The sequence below is a fragment of the Rana temporaria genome, chromosome 2 (genome assembly GCF_905171775.1).
Source record: "Rana temporaria chromosome 2, aRanTem1.1, whole genome shotgun sequence".
In the NCBI taxonomy this organism is placed as follows: Eukaryota; Metazoa; Chordata; class Amphibia; order Anura; family Ranidae; genus Rana; species Rana temporaria.
In genome coordinates, this window is record NC_053490.1 from 38,578,686 (window position 1) to 38,605,518 (window position 26,833).

The following is a 26,833-nucleotide window of genomic DNA, read 5'->3' on the forward strand; positions in this document are numbered from 1 at the left end:
ACGAGTGTACTGCGCTCGGTATATGTCGGCGCAGTATTCAAACTCGTGGCGGGAAACGAGCGGGGAGGACGCGAGGACGCCGCAGAAGGACACCCGACCCGCCGAAGAGGACACCCGACCCGCCTAAGAGGATGCCCGACCCGCCGAAGAGGACACCCGAAGCCGCAGAAGGACGCCGGACCCGACGAGGCCGCCGATGGACGCTGCGCAAGACACCAAAACTAAGTACAAAAAAACAAAAAAACTTTTTTTCCACAGGATTGGGGGCCACTTTAGGGGTGCGCGGTATACGCGGGAGCGCGTTCTACCGCGATAAATACGGTAGCTTTTATGCAAACTTATTAATGTGTTTTTTTGTTTTTATTTTTTGGTCTGTCGTGTCTGAAATTGTCCTTTTTAATGAGTCTTCCAGACTAGGCAACAGATACTGGAGTGTTGCACTATTCTACGTTGAATCATTGCGGCTCCAGCAGAACAAGACACATCTGTTTTCTTCGTTTCACAGTACAACAAACTCTGGACAAAGTGAAACTCGATACGGTGTCATTCAGCAACTTCCTCGTTTATGTTCTTTTACCCAGAAAGCATGACATCAGCTGATTGATTGGCATTTCTCAAACCCCCAAATAATCAATATCAGGATGGCTTGGAAACAGGGGAGCAATGTCTAGGGCCCGCAGAGTGGCTGTAAAATTCCTGGCAAAGTCTGTGGCTCTTTGTGTAACTAGGAGCAGCTGTGATGGATTAAGATTTCTGATTGCCGAGAGACCTGTAGCGTGCCTGAACCTTTTTACATAGCCTATAGGGTTTCCTTCAGTCCAGGGAAACGCACTAAAAACCTTGTCGTTAAAAGTTTCACCTCTCATGGATATGGTAACATTTTAATTATTTCTTTTCTTATATATATACTCTTGGAAAAGAATAAATGTCTTTTGTCTACTTTTCGAATACACTCCTAGTTGAACTTTTGGGGCTTTCGTATAGGAACGCTCATATATATGTTTAATGCTTATGAGATTAAAGGGTCATTCCACCCATAGGGCCAGATTCAGGTACAATTGCGCCCGTGTAACGTAAGCCGTTTACGTTACACCGCCGCAAGTTTTCAGTTTTAGTGCCCTATCCACAAAGCACTTACCTGGAAACTTGCGGCGGTGTATCGTAAACACGTCCGGCGCAAGGCGGTCCAAATCGAATGGGGCGGATACCTTCTAAATTAGGCGCGCTCCCACGCCGGACCTACTGTGCATGCTCCGTTTCAAAATTCCTGCCGTGCTTTGCGCGAACTGACGTCATTTTTTCGATCGGCGAAGTGCGTAGCGTACTTCCGTATTCCCGGACGTCTTAAGCAAACGACGTGAAATTTAAAATTTCGACGCGGGAACGACGGCCATACTTTATACAGCAATACGTTTGCTGTGTAAAGTTAAGGCACCCAAAACGACGACTAACTTTGCGACGGTAAACTAGACTAGCGGCGGCGTAGCAAACTCGAAAAACCATCGTGGATCGCAGTAACTCCTAATTTGCATACCCGAGGCTGGTTTACCACGCAAACTCCCCCCAGCGGCGGCCGCGGTATTGCATCCTAAAATCCGACAGTGTAAAACAATTACACCTGTCGGATCTTAGGGATATCTATGCGTACCGTAACTGGTTCTATGAATCAGTCGCATAGATACTCTGAGAGATACGACGGAGTATCTGAGATACTCCGTCGTATCTCCGCTGTGAATCTGGCCCATAGTTTTTGGTAGGAGAGTGAAACTACCTGGCAATTTCTTATATCATTAAGGCTGCATTCACACCTGAGCGTAGGTCGTTCAGTCATTTTTTCCGGCGTTTTTTTCCAGCGTTTTGTCGCGCTTATTCATGCTTATTTGTGCGTTTGCATACAGCGTCGTCCGACGTTTTTGTACTTCGACGTTTTTTATTTTAGCCAATAGGAAAAATTATCATCTTTTCATCACTTGTTGCTATGTTTGGTAGATTTTTTTTATCTTCTGCCTGGGTGAAATGTTCTATTGATTAAAGCGACAAAACGCCCGTAGCAAACGCTCGTTGTCGCGCTAGTCGATTGAATCGAGCGTTTCCATTACTTTCTATGTGAAATGGAAACGCTCAAAAACGCCCAAACCGCCCGATACGCGCAACAAAAAAAGGGTCCGGAACTTTTTTGAGCTTCAGGCGTTCGGCGTCAGTTGTTTTGGAGTGGAGATGTGAACCATCTCCATAGGGAATAATGTATTTTTTCCCCTCTAGCGTTTTTGAGCGTCGCGATTTAGGCGACAAAACGCTCAGGTGTGAATGCAGCCTTAGAGTCTGTTAGGCCTCTTTTACGCTTGCAAGGATGTGCACTCCTCACCACTTGCTTTAACCCCTTGAACCCTGCACTAGCACAGTGCACACAGTTGCGGGTGTCCCTTTTGAGTAGAATTGGTAAAATTTAGAGGTTGGTATTGCCTGCTTGAACACAACGACCTGGATGATTTTTGTTGCACGTGTGTACTCTTCTGGCCATTGCATTTGCAGTATAAGGAGGAATATGGGTGTAACATGAAGCCTGGTCACAGAGGTGGAATTGGCCTTTAGCCCTGGTTCACACTGGGCTGCAGGAGTGAAGCCGTGCGAGTTCAGCTGAACTCGCACGATTTCACTCCCGCTGGCAGTCCCGATTTCGGCCGCGATTTAAGAGACATCTGCGCAGGTTTCTGCACAGATGTCTATGTAAATCGCGGCCCGAAATCGCAAAAAGTAGTACAAGAACTACTTTTTGAAATCGGTGCAGCGCCGCAGATGCGGCGTCGCACCGATTAGGATGGCGCCATTGCCGACAATTGGCGGCATTTGAGATGCGATTTCACATGTGAAATCGCATCTCAAATCGAATGAAATCGCACCCAGTGTGAACCTGGGCTCAGTGTCGGATCACACTGCTGCGACATACACTCGGACTTTGGGAGCTCATGTCGCATGACCTGTATAAATCAATGATTCTCTATGAGAGCTGTCCTAACTGGTTTGACACAAGTCGGTCCGACTTTGAAATAGGTTTTTGCACTACTTTGGTTTAACTTGGGTACAATTTCAGCCCATTGATTTGAATGTGAGTCACATCCATTTCGAATCCATCGGGCCAGATCCACGTAGGAGATACGCCGGCGTATCTCCAGATACGCCGTCGTATCTCTGAGTCTGAGGCGTCGTATCTTGGTGCCTGATTCAAAGAGTCAAATACGCCAGAATTTTGCTAAGATACGACCAGCGTAAGTCGCCTACGACGTCGTATCTTAACTGCATATTTACGCTGGCCGTTAGGGGCGTGTATGCTGATTTACGCCTAGAATATGTAAATCAGCTAGATACGCCAATTCACGAACGTACGCCCGGCCGTCGCAGTACACATATGCCGTTTACGTTAGGCTTTTTCCGGCGTAAAGTTACCCCTGCTATATGAGGCACAGCCAATGTTAAGTATGGACGTCGGGCCAGCGTCAAATTTTCCGTCAATTACGTTGTTTGCGTAAGTCGTTCGCGAAAAGGGCTGTGCGTCATTTACGTTCATGTCGAAAGCATTGGCTTTCTGCGGGTTAATTTGGAGCATGCGCATTGGGAAACTTTCACGGATGGCGCATTCGCCGTTCGTAAAAAGTGTAATTTACGTGGGGTCACAATACATTGACATAAAACACGCCCACATGTTCCATATTTGAATTAGGCGGGCTTACACCGGCCTATTTACGCTACGCCGCCGCAACTTTTGCTTTGAGAATACTGCACTTGCCTGTCAAAGTAGCGGCGGCGTAGCGTAACTACAATACGCTACGCCTGCTTAAAATTACGCCGTTCTACGTGGATCTGGCCCTTCACCTTTACTTATCTTGATCTCACCGTCCGGGGCATGATGGGTAGGTGACATCACAAGGGGGCAGGTCTCCGGATAACGTCACCGGAGGACCAATCCACATAGCTATAACAGACAGGTTGAGCCGACACAACAGCATGAGCCTGCGTTGGGAGAAGACATCGAAAGGTGAATAGCCAGCAGAAGAACCAGAGGAAGAAGACAGCTGAGGGAGAAGAACAAGAGGAAGAAGATATCACCAGAGGGAGAAGAACAAGAGGAAGAAGATATCACCAGAGGGAGAAGAACCATAGGGAGATGACATCACCGGAGAAAGAAAACACGTTGAAGCTACGTCGTTGGACATTCTTCAGTTTTAATAAAGGACTTTGTCAATAACCTGTACTGTTATTTATTTTTGTAATTTTTTTGGTTGAATGAGTAGGGGGTACAATGTGCCCCTACTCATTCACATTGGGGGGGGGGGGGGGGTCTGAGCTTATCTGACCTACCGGGCTGCATGCTCGGATAAGGGTCTGGTATAGATTTTGTTTTTTATTTTTAACGTGGGGGTTCCCCTTAAAATCTATACCAGACCGAAGGGTCTTGTATAGTCTGGGGGGGATCCCAAGCCTTTTTATTTTATTTTGGCGTGGGGTCCCTCCCCTCAAGATTAATACAGACTCAAAGGGCCTGGTATAGTCAGATCCCATTCATTAAAGTCGTATGGAAGTCAGACATAAAGTCGCAGGGCCAAAGTTGGATCGACAGTTGTATCACTGTCGTATTGTACCAGTATGAACCCGGCCTTAAGCAAAGAGTTGTGGGTCATAATGTCGGATTCGAACATCTCTACGGCAGCAGAAAGAGCAGTGTTTGTGATTTGCCAGAGAATGATCAGAATCTTACAGTAACGAGACTGGACGTGACAGAAAACAAGATTAGCAACTTCAGCTCTGGAAGATTTATCCCCTTTATGACCAGGCCATTATTTTGCTATTCTGCACTGCGTTACTTTAACTGGTAATTGCATGGTCATGCAACACTGTACACAAATTACATTTTATATTTACCCCCCCCCCCCCCCCACAAGTCGAGCTTTCTTGGATCCCTGGAAATGTTTATTTCATGCTATGGAAGGTCAGAGGAAACATTATAGAGCATCCCTCACCCCATTTCTTTTAAATGCAGCAAAAGCATTAATCCCGAGAAATTGGAGAAATAAAGATCCACCAAGGATAAAAGAATGGTTTAGTGAGGTAGATAAAATAAGAGTAATGGAGGAGTTAATAAGTTATCAAGAAGAGGCAGAAATACAATTTCAAGAAATCTGGAGGAAATGGACACAATTCAAGCAATCCCAGATTTATCTAAGGATTATGGGGAGAGAAGAAAATCTGCAGGCGGATACTTAGAAAGGGATCTTTTTTCTTCCCCCCACCCCCCCCCATCCTCCCCCCTTTTTTTCACATAATATGAAGTGACAGGGTGGACAGAAGGTCCACCATCTCACTTCCTTAAAAAGTAATGGCACATATAAGGACATGGGGATAGGGACAGGTTATACTATAAAAGGGATAAGATCCCAGCGTTTTTTTTTTTTGTTTTTCTCTTGGTTTGAAGACAAGAGACACCTGGGTATATATATATATATATATATATATATATATATATATATATATATATATATATATATATATATGGGTATATATATATATGGGTATATATATATATATATATATATATATATATATATATATATATATATATATATATATATATATATATATATATATATATATAATGGGTTGGGCACAAAGGGGGAGCAGGTACAACCCCTTTTTCCCTGCTCCCTCTATCTTAATTTGTTTTCTCTCTCTCATGGGGGGAGACGAGAGGGAAATGTGCCATTAGTTTAAAGGACATCATTATAGGGACAGTATTGTAAGGTTGGACCCAGCTCTGTAGTGTTTATACAATAAACACCAGTGTTTATTGTATTGTTGTAATATGTAGTCTGTATATGTTAATGTTATATGTATGAAGAACTTGTGAAATTTATAATGATCAGTGATTTTAAAAAATGTCTTTAAAGTAAATATGTAAAGTTCTTCTATTTATGTGAAAACAATAAAAATTATTTAAAACAAGTCAAGCTTTCTCTTGGTGGTATTTGTTCACCACTCAGTTTTTATTTTTTTGGCGCTATAAACGACAAAGGAACATTATGTTTTGAAAACATTTTTTTTTCACTTTGTTGTAAAACGTATACAATAAAAAAAAAAAAAATCTCTGTACATTTAGGTCAAAATGTATTCTTCTGCATGTCTTTGTTTATATTGATTGGTTTGCGTGAAAGTTATAACGTCTACAAACTAGAGAATTTTTTTATACTAGTAATGGCGGTGATTAACGCCTTAGAGTGGGACTGTGATAGTACAGCAGGCAATCTGACACTAACTGATCCTTTGTGGGAACTGGCTAACTGCCACTGACCTCTCCAGTGACCAGTGCTAATAAGTGCTGTATGAATGACACTGGCTGGTAAGGGGTTAACATCAGGGGCGGGTTAAATGTGTGCCTAACTATGTGTAAAGTTTTTTTTCCTGTGTGCTGCTTTTACTAAGAGATGTGCCAGTTTTATCCCCTGCTTTGTTGGGAAACGAAAACCGGCACATCGCTACTGTCAGAAAGAGAGCTTTGTGTTGTTTACATGAACAAAGCTCTCTTCTGTCACTCACTCCGCCAATTGTTGGGTCCCGGCCATACTTTGTTGGCTAGGAACCAGTGATCGGCATGTGCTGGAGCCAGGGGTTGCGCCCCTTACCCAGAAATGTAAAAAAAATGCAAAACCATCTAGCCCAGGCTGAAAAAAACTACTGGGACTACTTTGGTGTGATGGGACCAAAATAAATGTTTTTGGAACTGATAGCTTTAAAACTGTATGGCGTTGCAAAGGTGAGGAGTACAAAGAAAAATGCATGGTGCCTACAGTGAAACATGGTGGTGGCAGTGTCCTTCTGTGGGGCTGCATGAGTGCTGCTGGTGTCAGGAGCTGCATTTCATCGAGGGCATCATGAATTCACAGATGTACTGCTCTATATTGAAAGAGAAGATGCTACCATCACTCCGTGTCCTTGGTCGTTGTGATCTTTTCCAACATGACCATGATCCAAAACACACATCCAAGGCCACTGTTGCATTTCTGAAGAAGAACAGAGTGAAAGTGATTCAGTGGCCAAGTATGTCTCCTGATCAGAACCCAATTGAAGAGACAAGTTGAGCATCACTTTCTATCCAGCATCCAGGCTCTAAAAGAGGTTGTTCTTGAAGAATGAAAAAAGGTAGATGTGGCAATATGTCGCCAACTTGTTCATTGCATGCCTATAAGACTTGGTGCTGTCCTTACAAATCATGGCGGTCATACAAAATATCAGATGTTGTAGTTTTTGTTGTGGGGTGCATTCATTTTTGCATCAACTAATTTGAGTAAAACCAAAGATTTTGTAATCTAAGTTATATTGATGACCTTACTTTCATGTAACGAGCTAAACAAATGTTCTAAAAAACAGTTTTGTAAACATTTTGGAAATTGTTCATTGTGATATTGATTAAAATCTTACTTTTCAAAAGAGTGTACTAAGTTATACTGAGAATTGTATATCAGTACCTATTGGGATCCAGAAGAGGTGGCTCAGGAAGGGATTGGACAGCCCCACCAGTGCAGATTAATAGCAATCCCTCAGCAATGTCTATTTTATTATTGTGCTGATTATTGTTTTTTATCTCTGCTCAATATTTACTTTGTGCAATCAACGAAAGTCGGCACTTTCATAAACTTCCACCATTTCCTTTGTGCTGAAATATTCCAGTCCAGAGGATGTAGAAGTTTGAAGTGCACAGTGATTGTCTTTTGTCCAAGAGGTACAGAGACTTGTTTACAGAGGTTGGTGGATACAAAGGACCATTGTTTCAGGAGAAGTGACCTGAATCCCTGGTCAATCCTATGAAAATCAATGTTGCATATGGTTTGTAACCTGTTTTTCACCAAACGCATCTCACGTGAATTTTGATTTATGGGCATGTCTTATGATTTCAGAATGTCCTGGTGGCGTAACAATTTCCTTTTTTTTTTTTCCTATTTGTGTGCTTCCAGATGTACCGTATTTATCTTGCTATAACGCGCCCCGGTGTATAGCGCGCACCCCCGAACTTGAAGGAAAATTCCTGAAAAAAAAAAATACTTAGTTTGGATGGCCCTCGTCCGTGTCTTGCCCGTCGTCCATCGCGGCCTCGTCCGGTCTGGCATCCTGCGGCCATCGTGGTGTCCTCCCCGCTCGATCCCTGCTTCCCGCGATGTGTTTGAACCACTGCGCCGACATATACCGAGCGCAGTACACTCATGTATAGTCGGGCAGGCTCGTCTCCTCTCACGTAAAGGACGTACAGAACGAGAGAGGAGCCGAGCCTGCCTGCCTGACTATACCCGAGTGTACTGCGCTCGGTATATGTCGACGCAGTGGTTCAAACACAGCGCGGGTATCGGCGTATATCGCGCACCCACGATTTTGCCCTGATTTTCAGGGCAAAAATTGAGCGATATACGCCGATAAATACCGTAATTTGTGTTTTCTGATATTCCCTGAATACTAGATACAGCTTTGGTTGGAAACCAGTTTACCTACCAATAGGTGCTTGGCCCTTGGGAGGAAAGCCAGAAAAACTTAGGAAGCCTGTTCTGAGAATTAAACCGGGATCTCATAGCTGCCAGGACACAGTGGGGGAGATTTATTAAAACCGGAGTGCAGAATCTGGTGCAGCTTTGCAAAGAAACCTATCGGCTTCCTGTTTTTTTTTTGGTCAAAGCCTAATTTAACAAGCTGAAGTTAGAAGCTGATTGGCTACCATACACAGCTACACCATATTTCGCACTCTCCAGTTTTAGTAAATCAACCCCAATGTTACAGTGCTTAACCGGTTAAGACCTAGACCATTATGCAGGGAAAATGACCTTGGCCCTTTTTGCGATTCGGCACTGCGGCGCTTTAACTGACAATTGCGCGGCCATGTGACGTGGCTACGAAACATAATTGGTGTCCTTTTTTTACCCACAAATAGAGCTTTCTTTTGGTGGTATTTGATCACCTCTGCGGTTTTTATTTTTTGCGCTGAACTTTCTGCACTAGGTATATGTTAAATAAAAAAATATATATTTTTTTTTTATGTCCACTGAACGATTTATCGGTCATTACATGATGGCAATATCATTTGCTCTCATGGCCGAATGTTCGTTTTTTGAAAGTTTGTTCGGACGATTTTTCGTAGAGTGTATGGCCAGCATAAGACTCGGTGGAGGCACTTCAGGCACTGCCATTTCGTGGCCCTTTGATGATAACCGTAAAAATATGGAGAGCTGCCATAGTAAAAGAGGAATATTCGAAAACGTATTTATCTCCTAACATTCCATTGTGGAGAAATCCTGAGCTTCCACATCTAAACTCTATTCAAGATCCAGGAGTATGGACTAAATTTTGGATAAAAAAACTATCACGAGTAATACATGGAGAAAAATGATTTCATTTGCAGAAATGAGGCAGTGTTGGAATATACCTGAGAGTTATACTTTCAGATATATGCAGTTGGTCCATGCTCTCTTAGCCCAGTTCCCTGAAGGTATCCCACAATTGGTAGAACCAGGATTAGAGCAAATGGTAAGAAAATGAAGTGAAAGGGAGTCAATTTCAACTCTGTACACTCATCTATTAAGGATTACATTGTCAGACATAAGTAAACTGTGTGAATGTTGGATAAGAGATGTTCCAGAATTAGTAGACGAGATATTGATTAAAACTAGAAAATGCATTTCCTGAGGAAAATGCGCGTGGGAATGCTGAATTGCTGAGCCCGCACCAAAGCCATTCACCATAACCACTACAGTATCTTTAGGACATACAAGCAGTGTTCCTTCAGGTACTTATAAAGCCTAATATCACACATCTCCTTTCTCTATCTGCAATATAGAGAGTGTCTTGACTTGCCTGGTCGCCCCTCCCCCCTCAAGAGGCTTTCTCCACATGAGGTGAGGGAGGAGGACTGCACTGAGGTAAAGAAAGCTATTTATGGAAAGAATTACCATTAGAAACGCTTTTAATTCACAGACCAAATACATGAATTAAGCCTTCAAACAAAGCTTAATAAATCCAGAACCGTACATGCGATCGATACAGCGACTACACCGATTGAAACACAAGGCTTTTGTGAACAAATCGGTATAAAATTTATGTTGATAAACTTAAAAATGTGGCCATGTCCGCGATTTAAAAAAGAGTGTCTTTGTGCGTTTTGCTGGGAATTTTTTTAGACGTTTTAACATGAGTCAATGGGAGGGATTTTGTCGCTCTTGTCCTTTAGAAGCTCCACAAACTAAAAATAAAATGCGTATCACAAAACCGATCACATTGCCTGAAACCAGACAAAAATACCTACGTTTTGATATATAAATTGTGTATGACAAGTAGATCTTGTGGGCGTGAGAGCAATTTGTTTTCCCTTTTTTTTAAAGATAATTTTCTTTTTCAATGATCTGTGCTGTAATGGTCACATGACACACTCTAAATCCCCTCCATAGGAATTCAATATAACCGATAAAATTTTCGGAAAAAAACACTAAACGTAAATTGCGTTTTCACAAAAACCGTAAAAGATATCAATCTAAAAAGTCATTTTCGGATAGCTGAATATGATATAATAATAATTGTGACCGCTTTAAAGTTTGTTTGGTGTCTGTAAGTGAAAGTATGAAGGAGAAGAAGCATTTGGCATCACATGAGATTTTAAGGGGTAAAAAGCATGTTCTCATTGACTTCAATGTTAAAAAAAAGTGTCTAAAAGCCTAATATTTTAAAAAGTATAAATAGTACAAAAAAACTTGAAGCAGTCCCATCGTTAGCTGAATAGTTGAATGGTCTCAATAGCTGAAAGTATGCAGAAGTTACGCAGAGCCAAAAAACGTACGGAATAAAATTAAAATTAAGAATAATAAATTTACGGATATCAATACTGGGAATGCTTATTAAAGCATTCCCACTAATCAAAAAAACAGAAGGTGATCAACCCCCTTCCGTCTGGGTGTATCAAATCGGAGGACCCTTAGAGTAGAGTGATACCAAATGCAATCACGCCTGCTCTGCTCATTGTGGCCCGCAACCAGTTACCAAGTCGCTTAAGTAGCCCTCACTTTTCAAAGGGTTGGGCACCCCTGGTGTAAAGGCAGGCATCCCAATACTGGCAACTGGCAATCTAATGTACATAAAGCAATGCGTGAATTGACAGTGCTATATAAGTACTTGTAATAAATACATTACTATAGTACTACCAGGCATGTAATAATTGTTGGTTGATCACCCTGCAATAAGCTACACAAGAAGGGCCTTCGCAGGAGTGGAGTTTATTGGTGTGTTTTTTTTTGGTCAAATTATTGTTTTCTATAGTATAACATCTGTGTTGCTCTCCTACTATACATGTACAAGTTAATAAAACACTAGTTTGAAAAGTTGTGGGGAGATGCTTGTTTACATTAGAATTGGGGCAATATTCCTCCCACTGACACCAACAATGGGGCACTATTCCTCCCACTGACACCAACAATTGGGCACTATTCCTCCCACTGACACCAACACTGGGGCACTATTCCTCCCACTGACACCAACAATGGGGCAATATTCCTCCCACTGACACCAACAATGAGGCACTATTCCTCCCACTGACACCAACAATGGGGCACTATTCCTCCCACTGACACCAACAATGGGGCACTATTCCTCCCACTGACACCAACAATTGGGCACTATTCCTCCCACTGACACCAACAATGGGGCACTATGCCTCCCACTTGTCACAGTCTGGCCCCCCTAAAGGCTGAACTACAGGAAACTGGCATTTGTTTAGAAAGTCTGGAGACCTCTGTTCTAAACTACACAACATAAAACCGTCACTGTAATGATAGTCTGTGTAGTATCTATTCAAAGATTGTATAATGTGCGGATATAAACATGTGACAGACTCTCTTTAACTGTAGCTTTCTATTACAGGAAACTTTTAGGGAAGTTCTACTTCTGGACTCCAGGGTTTGGAGCGGCTTTACCTGCATCCTATGTTGCTATTCTTATTGAGAGAAAAAGCAGGTGAGACTTCATCTATTTTAAACTTTGCCAATATAAACAGTGAAGGGGCTTTTAAATAAAAAGGGTGCTAACATGAACATTTCTTCTTCCCTTTAACCACTTCAGCCCCGGACCATATTGCTGCTCAATGACCGGGCCCCTTTTTGCGTTTCGGCACTGCGTCGCTTTAACTGACAATTGCGCGGTCGTGCGACATAGCCCCCAAACAAACTTTTTTTCCCCACAAATAGAGCTTTCTTTTGGTGGTATTTGATCACCTCTGCGGTTTTTATTTTTTGCGCTATAAACAAAAATAGAGCTACAATTTTGAAAAAAAATTTTATTTTTTAATTTTGCTATAATATTTTTCGTAAAAAAAATCGCAATAAGCGTTTATTGATTGGTTTGCACAAAAGTTATAGCGTCTACAAAATAGGGCATAGTTTTATGGCATTTTTATTAATGTTTTTTTTTTTACTAGTAATGGCGGCGATCAGCGATTTTTATCGGTACTGCGACATTATGGCGGACACTTCGGACACTTTTGACACATTTTTGGGACCATTGGCATTTTTATAGCGATCAGTGCTATAAAAATGCATTGATTACTATAAAAATGCCACTGGCAGGGAAGGGGTTAACACTAGGGGGCAGGGAAGGGGTTAAGTATGTTCCCTGGGTGTGTTCTAACTGAAGGGGGGGTGGGACTGACTTGGGGAAATGACTGACTGATCGCTGTTCATACCTTGTATGAACAGAGGATAGGTCAATTCCCCCCTGACAGGACTGGGAGCTGTGTGTTTACACACACAGCTCCCGGTCCTCGCTCTGTAACGAGCGATCGTGGGTGCCCGGCGGCGATTGTGCACGCACGCGCGAGTCAGGGGCGACCTATTGGCTGCTCGGCAAGATGACGTAGATCTACGTGATCTCGCTCAGCAGAGTCGACCTGCCGGCTGGTCGGCAAGCGGTTAATGACCAATAGACAATCACAGTCTGCTTAAACTAATAACACACAAAGAATTAAATGTTACTATGTTTTTATTGAACACATCATGTAAACATTCACAGTGCAGGTGGAAAAAGTATGTGAACCCCTAGACTAATGACATCTCCAAGAGCTAATTGGAGTGAGGTGTCAGCCAACTGGAGCCCAATCAATGAGATGAGATTGGAGGTGTTGGTTACAGCTGCCCTGCCCTATAAAATTTACACACCAGTTCTGGGTTTTCTTTTCACAAGAAGCACTGCCTGATGTGAATGATGCCTCACACAAAAGAGCTCTCAGAAGACCTACGATTAAGAATTGTTGACTTGCATAAAGCTGGAAAGGGTTATGAAAGTATCTCCAAAAGCCTTGCTGTTTATCAGTCCACGGTAAGACAAATTCTCTATGAATGGAGAAAGTTCAGCACTGCTGCTACTCTCCCTAGGAGTGACCATCCTGTAAAGATGACTGCAAGAGCACAGTGCAGACTGCTCAATGAGGTGAAGAAGAATTCTAGAGTATCGGCTAAAGACTTACAAAAGTCTCTGGCATATGCTAACATCCCTGTTGGCGAATCTACGATACATAAAACACTAAACAAGAATGGATTTCATGGGAGGATACCAGAGAGGAAGCCACTGCTTTCCAAATAAAACATTGCTGCACATTTACAGTTTGCACAAGAGCACCTGGATGTTCCACAACAGTACTGGCAAAATATTCTGCGGACAGATGAAACCAAAGTTGAGTTGTTTGGAAGAAACACACAACACTATGTGTGAAGAAAAAGAGTCATAGCACACCAACATCAAAACCTCATCCCAACTGTGAAGTATGGTGGTGGGGGCATCATGGTTTGGCGCTGCTTTGTTGCGTCAGGTCCTGGACGGATTGCTATCATCGAAGGAAAAATAAATTCCCAAGTTTATCAAGACATTTTGCAGGAGAACTTAAGGCCATGTGTCCACCAGCTGAAACTCAACAGAAGATGGGTATTGCAACAGGACAACGACCCAAAGCATAGAAGTAACTCAACAACAGAATGGCTTAAACAGAAGAAAATACACCTTCTGGAGTGGCCCAGTCGAGTCCTGACCTCAACCCGATTTAAGATGCTGTGGCATGACCTCAAGAAAGCGATTCACACCAGACATCCCAAGAATATTGCTGAACTGAAACAGTTCTGTAAAGAGGAATGGTCAAGAATTACTCCTGACCGTTGTGCACGTCTGATCTGCAACTACAGGAAACGTTTGGTTGAAGTTATTGCTGCCAAAGGAGGTTCAACCAGTTATTAAATCCAAGGGTTCACATACTTTTTCCACCTGCACTGTGAATGTTTACATGGTGTGTTCAATAAAAACATGGTAACATTTAATTCTTTGTGTGTTATTAGTTTAAGCAGACTGTGATTGTCTATTGTTGTGATTTAGATGAAGATCAGATCACATTTTATGACCAATTTGTGCAGAAATCCATATCATTCCAAAAGGGTTCACATACTTTTCCTTGCAACTGTATGATTGTACACAGTAGGGTGGCCTTGTGTAACGCTATCCACACTAGGACGATACACTTTTGATGTATATATTGTACTTCTAGCATTTCCTCTGCGGTCATTGCAGGCCATGTATTATACAATGCCTGGTTATGTATATAGGGAGATATCTGGCTCTGCTCCACTGAGGCTGTGACAACAGCCAGTGATAGAATGTGAAGACTTAACAGGTGCTCGGTGCAATGTGGGAGCGTTGTCTCAAATAACCGAGAGGAGCTCGCTCAGCATTTCCTATCTCTTCCCATGCATGGGGTGTTTCTTTCCTAGAGAATCAGATCACTTGAGAGGGACATCTGTCCCCCGTTACCACGTCCTGCCTGGTAGCATCTGCCACTCCACCGCCAGCTGTAATTAATAGTAAGCTATTTATTGCTAGTGGATCTGCATGTGTTAATTTGCCCTCATAAGATTTATTATCTGTGGTGCAACTGCTGTGAAACAGTACAACATTATTTGGCCTTTGCTGAAGTGGATGTTGCACTGAAATGTTCCTCATTGCTCAGACCTGGGGATGCGCCTGTAGCCTTAGTCCCGTAGGAGCCGCTTGAGTATTTCACATATAGCCCTTACTTCTTCACTGGCAGCCAGGCACAAGGTATTTTCTGCAGCCAGGCACACACACACTTAGGCATGATGTGATCAAAGATCAGTCTAGGGGTGTTGCTTTGTTGTTTTATTTTGGAGGAACTTGGATAGGGTAGGGCAGGGATGTCCAAACTTTTTTTTAAAGAGGGCCAGATTTAAAGAAGTGAACATGCGTAAGGGCCCGACGATTTTGCCTGACATTCTTTGAACCATTAAAATCTGGTCCAAGTGTGTTTGTCCAAGCACTGACACCAACAAGAATTCTCTTGGCTTCATGGCTGTGTGTGGTGAAGAGATGAGCTTGGGCGTGTTATTTGGATATACTGTATTTATCGGCTTATAACATGCACCTTCACTTTAGGAGGGAAGTTTCAGGGAAAAAAAATGTAAATAAAAACTGTAAAGCAAAATAAGGGCCATTGCCCATTAATGCAGCCTAATCAGTGCCCATCTGCAGCCTCTCCATTGCCATGAATGCAGCCTGATCGATGCCCATCTGCAGCCCCGGGAGGAGAGGGGGCGGAACGAGCACCAACAGATTATATACAGGAGAATCTCCTGTTTACACAGCAGCCTCTTTAATACAATGTGCCACCTCCTATGATGGACAGAGGAGTCGTCCAATGGCAGCCCAGGAGATGGGACTTCCTATTACAGATGCAGCCGAGTGAACAGGAGATTCTCGTGTATGTAATTTAACAGCACTCGTTCCCCCCCTCCCTGTCCCCTCCGATGCAGTGCCGATAAATACAGTATATAGCCAAATTACCAGGGGGGTCACATTAAACTGGAACGGGGGCCACAATTGGCCCCCGGGCCGGACTTTGGACATGCCTGGGGTAGGGGCTTTATAGTAGGATACTCCAGAATAAAACAATGCACAGATTGAGGACTAGCTGATCTAGAATTGAGCAGTAGGTGTTGTCCCTAAGCGCACGTGTGCGAAACCCGTCTACCCAGCATTCTCATTCCTGTAGTTTTTGGGATGTCCAAATAAAAAGGATTTTGATCTACAGTGGTGTGCGGCCATTTCTTCTAATTTTAGGTGATGTCCCTTGCTGGGAGCAGATGGCAGACTTCTCCTGTGTAGCAGTGCAGAAATAAAGAGCATAAGCAAAGTCTCTTGTACTGAAGGACAGGTAGACAAAGCTCTTTGGATTACTAGCCAGCGATCCCTTTAGTTGGACTCTTGGCTAACTGTACTACCACAAGGGGGTAGCCAAATAGAACAGCCCCCTAGATCTTTGGTCTGTACTCACTGGAGTCGCAAACAGATCCTCTCAGGCACGGCACCCCTTCAGTCAGCTCTTCAGAAGCACTCTTCTACTTTAGCTTCAGGCCCTCAGGTCACCTAGCTGAGGCCACATGTTGGCAAGTGCCAGGGGTCGTAAGCCTGCCTCACCCCTGGCTGGTGCATTCCACCATCTGGGAAGGTTCCCTGAATATACAGGTGCATCTCCTAAAATTTGAATATCATCAAAGTTAATTTATTTCAGTAATTCAAATCAAAAAGTGAAACTCATATATTTTATATAAATTTATTACACAGAGTGATATATTTCAAGTATTTATTTCTTTTAATTTTAATGAATATATCTTACAGCTAGTGAGAACCCAATATTCAATAACTCAGAAAATTATAATATTACTTAAAACCAATTAAAAAAAAAAAGTATTTTCTTTATCGTACATCATGGGACACAGAGTTAGGCTATTATTCCTTACTGGGTTATACGCTCTCTCTAGGTGAATAGACACTGGTAGACCAAAGTCTTAGATAGGAAGTTGGCCTCTATATAACCCCTCCCATACAGGAAGTACTTCAGTTTTTTTACCAATGTGTGCAAGGTGGATGGGACGTTTGTTTGCCCTTTCTCGAGCTCCAGGTCTTGAGTCCCAAAACGGTTCTTAAATGAATCAAGGGATTGACCGATCAGATCCTTTTGAAAAAAAAAGCTTATCTGCCTCAATAAATGGTACCTGAGCCTTACAAAGAAGACACAAGGATCCTGTGTGGTTTTGCCGGTAATGTGACCTTGAATGAATGAATGAAAAAACGTATATAGCGCAGCACATGCGAACTAAATCGCCTCTGGGCGCTGGTTGTTCCTGTCTCCTTTGATATCAAAAGAGATGAGTTTTGATCTTTCTCCTGAATGCTAAGTGATTTTCCTCCAACCGAATGCTGGTTGGTAAAGCGTTCCATAGTCTGGGACCCTGGACCGCGAATCTTCTTTCTCCTTTGGACTTGTATTTGGCTTTTGGTATTTGGAGCAAATTTTGGTTGGTGGATCGCAGAACGCGATTGGAGTTGTGAGCTTTTATTTTTTCGCATAGATAATGGGGAGCATTCCCATGGATACATCTATGCGTTAGACAGAGTGCTTTGAAAACGATTCTGTCTCTAATTGGCAACCAATGAAGGGATCTCAGTGAGATTGATTCCCATGGTTTTTTCCCAGTCACTAGTCTGGCAGCCGTATTTTGAACGACTTGCAGACGAGCGATTTGGTACTTTGGGAGTCCGAGGTAAAGGGCGTTTGCATAATCCAATCTGGAGTTTACAATTGCTCCCACCACGGCCGCTATGTCTTCTTTCGGAATGAAAGGAGTGAGTTTACGTAGTAGGCGCAGCAGATGGTGAGATCCGCTGACTACTGACCCTATTTGTGCATCCATTGTCATGTAGGAGTCAAAGATGACCCCGAGACTTTTGACTTTGGCGCTAGGGGTGATGTTTTTGCCCAGAATGGGCGGGGGTATCCAAGTTGTTGCAGGTTGATTCATACGCTTGGCGTGAAACAGGAGAAGTTCTGTTTTCGCTCCGTTGAGTTTAAGATAACTCTTTGTCATCCAGTTCTCTATCGAAGAGAGGCATGTCTCTAGATTGAGATGGTGATCCTTTTTGTTGCAAATGCGAAAATACAGTTGCGTGTCGTCTGCATATGAGTGATAAAGAAGTTTATGGCTGCTGATGATTTCAAAAAGAGGGCGAAGATAGATGTTGAACAGCACTGGCGATAGAGGCGATCCTTGAGGGACTCCGTACGATACCGTGCGTTTCTCAGAGGTGAAAGGTCCCAGTTTCACTGTTTGTGATCGGTTTTCCAAGGAAGAGGAGAACCAAGATAAATCACTTTCTGCGACTTTGGCTACATCAGCTAACTGAGTCAGTAACAGTTTGTGGTCTACAGTGTCGAAGGCAGCGCTCAGGTCCAATAGAACCAGGAGACAAGGTTCTCCTTCGTCTGCGGCCTCTAGAGCAGGGGTCTCCAAACTTTTCATACAAAGGGCCACTTTATTGTCCTTCAAACTTTAGGAGGGCCGGATTGTGGCCAAAAGGGGCAGAAAATGTCACAAACCTAGCATCGGTGAGAATAAATATGGCCTCAGGGTTGGTGGTCAAATGGAGGAGTATTCCCCCTAATAGTAGGAGGAATAGTATCCCATCATATCCGTGGAAGATATAGTGCCCCATTGTTGGTGTCAGTGGAAGGAATTGTGCCCCAAGGGCCGGATTAAGGCTGGCAAAGGGCCACATCTGGCCCTCGGGCCGCAGTTTGGAGACCCCTGCTCTAGAGCATCGTCCCATATTTTGAGCAATGCTGTTTCCGTACCGTATCCGGGGCGGAAACCCGATTGGAATGGGTCAAGTAGGTTATGGGTATCTAGATGCTGTTGCAGCTGTTGTACCACTACTTTCTCCATTACCTTGGAGAGGACATTTAGGCCTGTTATGGGACGGCGATGAAGGGGGTCCTTGGGGTCTAGGTTGGGTTTCTTCAAAATGGGCTGAATTATGCCCTCCTTCAACTGGGAGGGCACTATCCCTTCCTTGAAGGACTGATTTATAAGCTGTGTGATAGGAGGTGCCAAGATGTCGGCGCATTCCTTCAGCAGTTTGGTGGGAATGATATCATTTGGTGCTGTGCCGTTTCGCAGAGCACCGATGATATTTTTTGTGGCATCGATGGAGATCGGTTCTAGAGTGAACTTTCCTAATTGTGGTGAATTTCTGTGGGTATTATGTGAATGATTGCAAGGGGGGTTGAGGGGGGTATTGTTTTGTTGAATGCTTTCCCGGATTCCCTCAATTTTATTAATGAAGTAATCCGACAATTCATTGCAGAACTCTTGGGTGTCTGTATTGGGGGCTTCAAGACAGACGGGATTCATGGTCTGAGTGACCATCTTGAAGAGTTCACGGGGGCGGTTGAGGGCGCTGTTGATAGCCTTGGAAAAGTAATTTTTCTTGGCTATGAAAATTTCTTTATGGTATTTTTTTGTTATGGCCTTGTAGATGATGAGGTTTTCTTCTGAAGCGTTTCTTTTCCAGGCGGCTTCCACCCTTCTGCGCTCTTGCTTCAGTAACGATAGCTGGTTGTTGAACCAGCTAGAGGTGTTTTTCCGGATGCAGGTTTTCCGTTTCGGCACTATTAAGTCTGCTGACTGTGATAGGGCTGCATTTATGGCATTCAGAGTTTCTGAGACCGTTTGATGTGGTTGGATTGTCTTTATTTTTTCCCTTAATGTGGTTTTGAAGAGTTCCGAGTGGAGCTTCTTCTGACATCTAGTCCAGTGTGTTGTCACTGGTTTTGATGTTTTTGTTAAGGGGGGATTTTGGAAATTATGAATTTAATTGCATGGTGATCTGTCCATGGCAACGGTTCATTTTCCAAAATGTTTATTTCCAGATCTTGTCTGAAAATAAGATCGAGCGTGTGACCTGAAGCATGTGTGGGCCCACATACTAATTGCTGTAGCCCTAATCCTTCCAGGTGGTCAATACAGGCGTCGGCAACGGGGTCTTGTGAGGAGTTGGCCCAAAGGTTGAAATCCCCAAGCAGCAAAAGGTGTTTGCTGATAACCCTTATCAGCAAACACCTTTTGCTGCTTGGGGTGGAGTAAGTGGAGATGAACTCCATTAATGATGTGAGAAGCTGCGATTTTGGGCCAGGTGGCCTATAGCAGAGTAGAATATGGACGGTCTCCTGGGGATTTGTTTGTAGTTGTAGAGTAAGGGTTTCCATGAATGGAAGAGGGTTTTGAAGGGCTGGTTTAGTGATTGCCAGGTGATTCTTATGGATCACCGCCAGTCCTCCTCCTCTTTGCCCTATTCTGTTTTCAGTTATGATACGATAGTTTGGCACCAATTCTCCGAGAATGGTGTTACAGTCGGCTGTGAGCCAGCTCTCTGTAATAAATAGACAGTCTAAATCGTGTTGTAGAATGAAATCGTGGATTGCTAGTCGGTGTTTTACCGCCGATCTTGTGTTGATCAAAGCACATGATATGTGCTTAGATTTGGCTAAATGGCTGCGATTCTTGACAGTCGATCGTCGATCGATCTTCAATAATCGCTCGATTCTTAGGGCGCTTTTGGTGATGGCTGGTAGTATTGCGGCAAAGCGCCTCAGACCCCAAATGGTTTTTGGGGACTCAATCCTGGAGAGCAGGAGAAAACTTGCTAGAACATCTGTCATCTTCAGGGGCTGGACCCTGCGTAGTGGAATTCTGGACACTACAGAGATAAGTCATTCCTGCAGGGTGCTGTACAGGTCCAAGGGAGTGGAAGCTAAAACATGAAAAGAGTACCCAGTCCTTGAAGGTCCCCAAGTGAGTGAACCCGCCGAGATGGGTGAAGATTGGGCTCTTGGTCTCTAAGGTTGCCCTGTGCCTGGAGGGGTAAGTGAAACCCCCTTATATTACTTATTGTGGGGTGCCCCATGTGTGTAACAATCTGTCAAAGTAGCAGAGGGAGTATGGGCTAGCTGCTGGTGTTTTGGATAAGAGTACCCTTTTTGTTGTCTTGGCTGTTTTCTTGTGGATGGCTGCGCACAAAGGTTCACCAAAAATGTGTCTAAAGTGTCCGATGGCGGCGATCAACGATTTTTATTGCGACTGCGACATTATGGCGGACACATCGGACACTTTAGACACATTTTTGGGACCATTGACATTTTTACAGCGATCAGTGCTATAAAAATGCACTGATTACTGTGAAAATGACACTGGCAGTGAAGGGGTTAACCACTAGGTGGTGCTGTAGTCGTTAAGTGTGCCCTGATGAGTGCTTCTAACTGTACGGGGGATGGGCTGTGTGTGACAAGACAGTGATCACCGCTTCCGATTACAGGAAGCGGTGATCAGTGTCATTGTCACTAGGCAGAGCGGGGACATGCTTGTTTACATAAGCATCTCCCCGCTCTATCTCTCCGTGAGACGATCACAGGTATCCCCGCGGCGATCGAGTCCATGTGACCCGCGGTCAGACTCACGGAGAAGGCGGCAGGGTCGCGAGCGCGCCGCCGGCGGCATCTTAAGGGGGACGTACCTGTACGTACCTATGCCTGTCCGTGCCGTTCTGATGACGTAAAAAGTCGTGAGATGGTCCCTAAGTGGTTAAACAGACAAAGATGGCAGCTTCCTTGGCTGAAAACGATAGGGGGGCTTATCTTACACTTTAAACAAGAACTTAAAGGGTCACTAAAGGATTTTTTTTTTTTTAGCTAAATAGCTTCCTTTACCTTACTGCAGTCCTGGTCTCATGTCCTCATTGCTCGTTTTTGCTCTGATGTTGCTGTAATTCTGCTCTGTTCTGGACACTTCCTGGTTGTCTGGCTCCTTATGAAAAAAGTAATGGGAGAGTTTAGTTTTGTTTTCCTAGCCATGACTCTCTATGGCACTGTCCAGCACAGAGGCATAAAATAACATGCAAAGACTAAACTAGTTTCAGTTTCGTTTTTGCATCTAAGAGGCACATTATATGATTGATTTTTATCTATTTTTAATGGTTTTTAAAAGGAATCAGTTAACTATTATGTCTCTATACCCTGTAAACCATCATTTCATCAAACAACAATTTTTCCTTTAGTGATACTTTAACTTGTCTGGTGGATAACGCACAGGGCTTGAAGGACCCTGTTGACAAGAAACTGGAGTCACTATTAAGGGCTTTCTTTTCTTTGGCCGGTTCAGCTATTCAGCCAGCTGTCGCAGCAATTGGAGTCTGCCAGTCCTTAAAGGATCAGGAAAGACGGCCTGACAGGCCTAACCAGGAGGATGGTCCTGCTAAAAGGACAGATATACTACTGCTGTCTTCTCTTCTCTACATCTGTTCAAAGTCTACCATTTTTCAAGCTTGTCTGAGCCGTCAGAAAACAGGGGGCGGAGAGCTCAGTGAGAGCTGATTGGAGGGAAGGGACGCACCCCTCTTCACACAGGAACACGGCTGGGCCTGTCAATAAGCTCCCCAGTCACCTTTTTTCTCTTGGTATCCGGAAACTTTTCAGAATTGACTCATGCTGATAGCAGAGGAACGAAGCAGCTGACAGAAATTACACTTAGTGCTTCTATAGAGGGATATGATCTGTTCATGTTTCTTGTCTGAGGTTTACAACTACTTTATCTTTGATCAAAACTGCACAGTTTATTTTTTATCTCCATTGGCCCCTTGCCTGTTTGGCACATTTTTGGTAAAAGGTAAACTAACCCTTTAGGGTTCAGAAAAGCAGCATTGCCAGTAGTTTCTTACAAAAGGTCTAAATATTTCTGCCATTTGACTATATAGAAACGTTCTGGCTTAGGCTAGAGTCCTGCTTTAGATTTACGGCAGTCATAGCGGTGCACTGTTTTTATCATCTCCCTTCATGTAGCCTGGGCTTTTCCTCTGTTTATTTGTCACTGTCATCACTAATTATTTCTTGTCCTGCAGCGTCTTTGTCATCTCCTTCCTGGCTTTGTTCTTCTGACTTTCTCTTCTGTTACCCTCTTCAGTCTCCTCATTTCTCTTCTCTTGTCTGATATGTTCTTCCTCCTTTCTATCACTCTTGTTGTTCTCTCTTCTAGTTCACTCGTTCTTGAGGAACTCTTATAACGCATTTTTTGTTTTCCCTTTATTCATTTGCTATTTTGCAGTTTTAGCTTGTGAAATTCATTGTTTTGGTAAAGGTGAACTATGCCTTTACTACTTAAGACCCGGACCAAAATGCAGGTAAAAGACCAGGCCCCTTTTTGCGATTCGGCACTGCGTCGCTTTAACTGATAATTGTGACGTAGCTCCCAAACAAAATTGGCGTCCTTTTTTCCCCACAAATAGAGCTTTCTTTTGGTGGTATTTGATCACCTCTGCGGTTTTTATTTTTTGCGCTATAAACAAAAATAGAGCGACAATTTTGAAAAAAATTCTATATTTTTTACTTTTTGCTATAATAAATATCCCCCAAAAACATATATAACATTTTTTTTCCCTCAGTTTAGGCCGATACGGATTCTTCTACCTATTTTTGGTAAAAAAAAAACGCAATAAGCGTTTATCGATTGGTTTGCGCAACATTTATAGCGTTTACAAAATAGGGGATAGTTTTATTGCATTTTTATAATTTTTTTTTTTTTTTACTACTAATGGCGGCGATCAGCGTTTTTTTTTCATGACTGCGACATTATGGCGGACACTTCGGACAATTGTGACACATTTTTGGGACCATTGTCATTTTCACAGCAAAAAATGCATTTAAAATGCATTGTTTACTGTGAAAATGACAATTGCAGTTTGGGAGTTAACCACAGGGGGCACTGAAGGGGTTATGTGTTCCCTGAAGTGTGTTTACAACTGTAGGGGGGTGTGGCTGTAGGTCTGACGTCATTGATTGTGCGTCCCTGTATTAGGGAACACACAATCGATGACAGCGCCACAGTGAAGAACGGGGAAGCCGTGTTTACACGCGGCTCTCCCCGTTCTTCAGCTCCGGGGACCGATCGTGGGACTGTAGCGGCGATCGGGTCCGCGAGTCCCGTTGCCAAGGTCACGGAGCTTCGGACCGGGTCGCGGGAGCACTCCGCGGGCGTGCGCCCGCGACCCACCGCTGGGCTTTATACAATCACGTACAGGTACGTGATTGTGCCCAGCGGTGCCATTCTGCCAACGTATATATCGTCGTTAGGCGGTCCTTAAGTGGTTAAACTAGCACAGTTTAGTTCATATATACTTTATATTCATAAAAAAATTATAAATGTACAAATACAGTGTTTTTTTTTTTTTTTTTTTTGCATAGACTGGACAAGGGTTGGAACCTCTGCCAGGTCTTTACAGTAGAACAGCCTTTCTCAACCCTTTCAACACAAAGGAATTATTCAAACAACTTTCCAGTCTTGGGGAACCCCTGCTAAAAATGACTTTATCTACAACTCATGATACTTTAGTGCAGCGGTCTCCAAACTGCGGCCCTTTGCTCTCCTTTATCCAGCCATTGGGGCACTATTCCATCATCTGACACCAACAGTGGGGCACTATTTTTCCCACTGACACCATCGAAGAGCACAATTCCTCCCACTGGCACCAACGATGGGGCAAAATACATTCCATTGATACCAACAATGGGCCAAAATTCTTCCCACTTACACCAATGATGGGGCGGAATTCCTTCCATTGACCCCAACGATGGGGCGGAATTCCTTCCATTGACCCCAAAGATGGGGCAGAATTCCTTCCATTGACGCAGACGATGGGGCGGAATTCCTTCCATTGACCCCAACGATGGGGCGGAATTCCTTCCATTGACCCCAACGATGGGGCGTAATTCCTTCCATTGGCGCAGACGATGGGGCGGAATTCCTTCCATTGGCGCGGACGATGGGGCGGAATTCCTTCCATTGGCGCGGACGATGGGGCAGAAGGCCTTCCATTGACGCGGGCGATGGGGCAGAGTGCCTTCCATTGACGCGGACGATGGGGCAGAATGCCTTCCATTGACGCAGACGACGGGGCAGAATGCCTTCCATTGACGCGGACGATGAGTGCCAGGACATTTTCTACTCCCATTGGACCTAATTTGGTCCCCCAAAGTCTGAAAACAGTAACACTTTGTTTAAAAAGCTTAGAGACCCCTGCATTAGTGTGATGGTCAGTGGGAAGAATGCTCCTTACACTTGTGGCCGTTGGGAAGAATTACCTCCTTACATGAAGGTATCTGAGAGGCAGAAATTGCTCATAATTTAGGGAACCCCTAGCAACCTCTGGAACCTTACTAACCCTGCAGTAGAGGTTCCTGTGTAAAAATTTGTAGACTTCTGGGCGGGGGCGGTACTTTATATAAACAAGTGAACACTAGGAGGTTCTTGGAAAAAGTCATGAGCTTAGGAGTGTGAAGAGATGGCCTCATCAATATGGTGCTGCTCTTTCAATATCCAATCAGCAGACTGGATAAAGAGAGGAAGTGAAATATCGACAACCATTTGTTTTTTATTGCAGTCCTTTATCACAGTGGTCATCAACTCCTGTCCTCAGGGCCCACTAACAGGCCAGGTTTGCAAGATAACTGAAATACATGACAGGTGATATCATTTGCTGCTCAGTGATTGCAGTTTTCTAGTCTGCATTTCCCCAAGGTAATACATAAAACCTGGCCTTTTAGTGGGTCCTGAGGACAGGGTTGATGACCACTGCTTTATCAGATTAGTAAGTACCATTGAGCAGTGGCGGCTGGTGGGTTCTTCTTAATTTGGAAGGGTGGCAAACAAACAGCACCCCCCCACGGGCAGTCCGCCACTCCCCCGCTCGTGCGGCGGGGCTGTGGTGTCCTCTCCTGGACTGCGGGCAGCAGCGGCTTCACTCCTCAAGCTTACACCGCCATGTGTGTCCTCTTCCGCCAAAGCGCTAGGCATTTAATAGGATTGCCTGACGCTTTGGCCAATCGGGAAAGAGGTTTCTCAAACTTGCCTCCTGATTGGTGGGGAGGAACTTTAGTGTGAAAATAGCGAAAATTTATTCGCTATCATCACATAACAGGGTGGCGCTCCAAGGCTATCCTTTTTTTGAAGCCTATTAGAGCCTATGACGAAAAAGAGTATACCCCCTCAATGGGACTTTATGAGCCAAACAATAAAAACAAGTGCCAGCATGGTCACCTTGTCCTAATAAAACCTTTTTTATACTCTACTGTGTTTGGCTCATACAGTCCCATTGAGGGGGTATACTCTTTTTCGTTATATGTTATCCAGGGATGTGGCCGATATCACCGTTTTTGGTTTGATGAGCACCTCTCCTTATACCTATCGGAGCCTATGGCTCTAATCAGGTGCTTCAAAAAAAGCCCCCCGCCCACATTGGAATCCATTGTTCGGCGCTCTGATATGTAGATCAGGGGGCCAGACGCATAGATAGGGGAGGCGGTGTCCGTGTGCCCTCTATTGATGGGCCGCCACCGCCATTGAGTTTTGACATACACTCTACAGAAGAATGCTAGCACATCTTTACGTCATCTACTGCTATGTGCCAGATTCAGCTTCTCTGCACATTTTCGGGGGGTCGTGTCCCATTTGGGTCTGTATCCTGTATCCAGGGCCGGCCTTTGGGGTGTGCGAGCTGTGCGTCCGCACAGGGCGCCATGGGCAACAGGGGTGCCGTGCGGCCACTCAGAGGCGTACTAAGGGGGGGGTGAGCCGCCCCCGGGTACCACACAATGGGGGGGGGGTGTCAGACCGGCACCCCCCTGCACGATTGTATTACACCCGCGGTGGCATTTATTTCCTCTTTGTGTATGTTTAGGTGACCAGGGGGCGAGGGGTGAAGATGGGGGGGGCGCCACAGGATTAGCTCGCACAGGGCGCCTGAACACCTAAGGCCGGTGCATTGCCATGAAATGTGATTTGCCATGAAATGTGATGGTCCGCCTCCATCACATCCTATTGGCTCACTC

The 26,833-nt window shown here is 44.1% G+C and overlaps 1 protein-coding gene across 1 annotated transcript in view; it reads left to right on the plus strand.

Annotated features, from left to right (window-relative positions):
* The window catches only part of TMEM135 (transmembrane protein 135), a 497,220-nt gene that overhangs the window by 73,961 nt on the left and 396,426 nt on the right, over positions 1-26,833 (plus strand). The window contains exon 3 of the mRNA XM_040340102.1: positions 11,935-12,027. Within this exon, the coding sequence (XP_040196036.1) occupies positions 11,935-12,027 (93 nt within the window). The remainder of the gene's footprint in view (positions 1-11,934; positions 12,028-26,833) is intronic.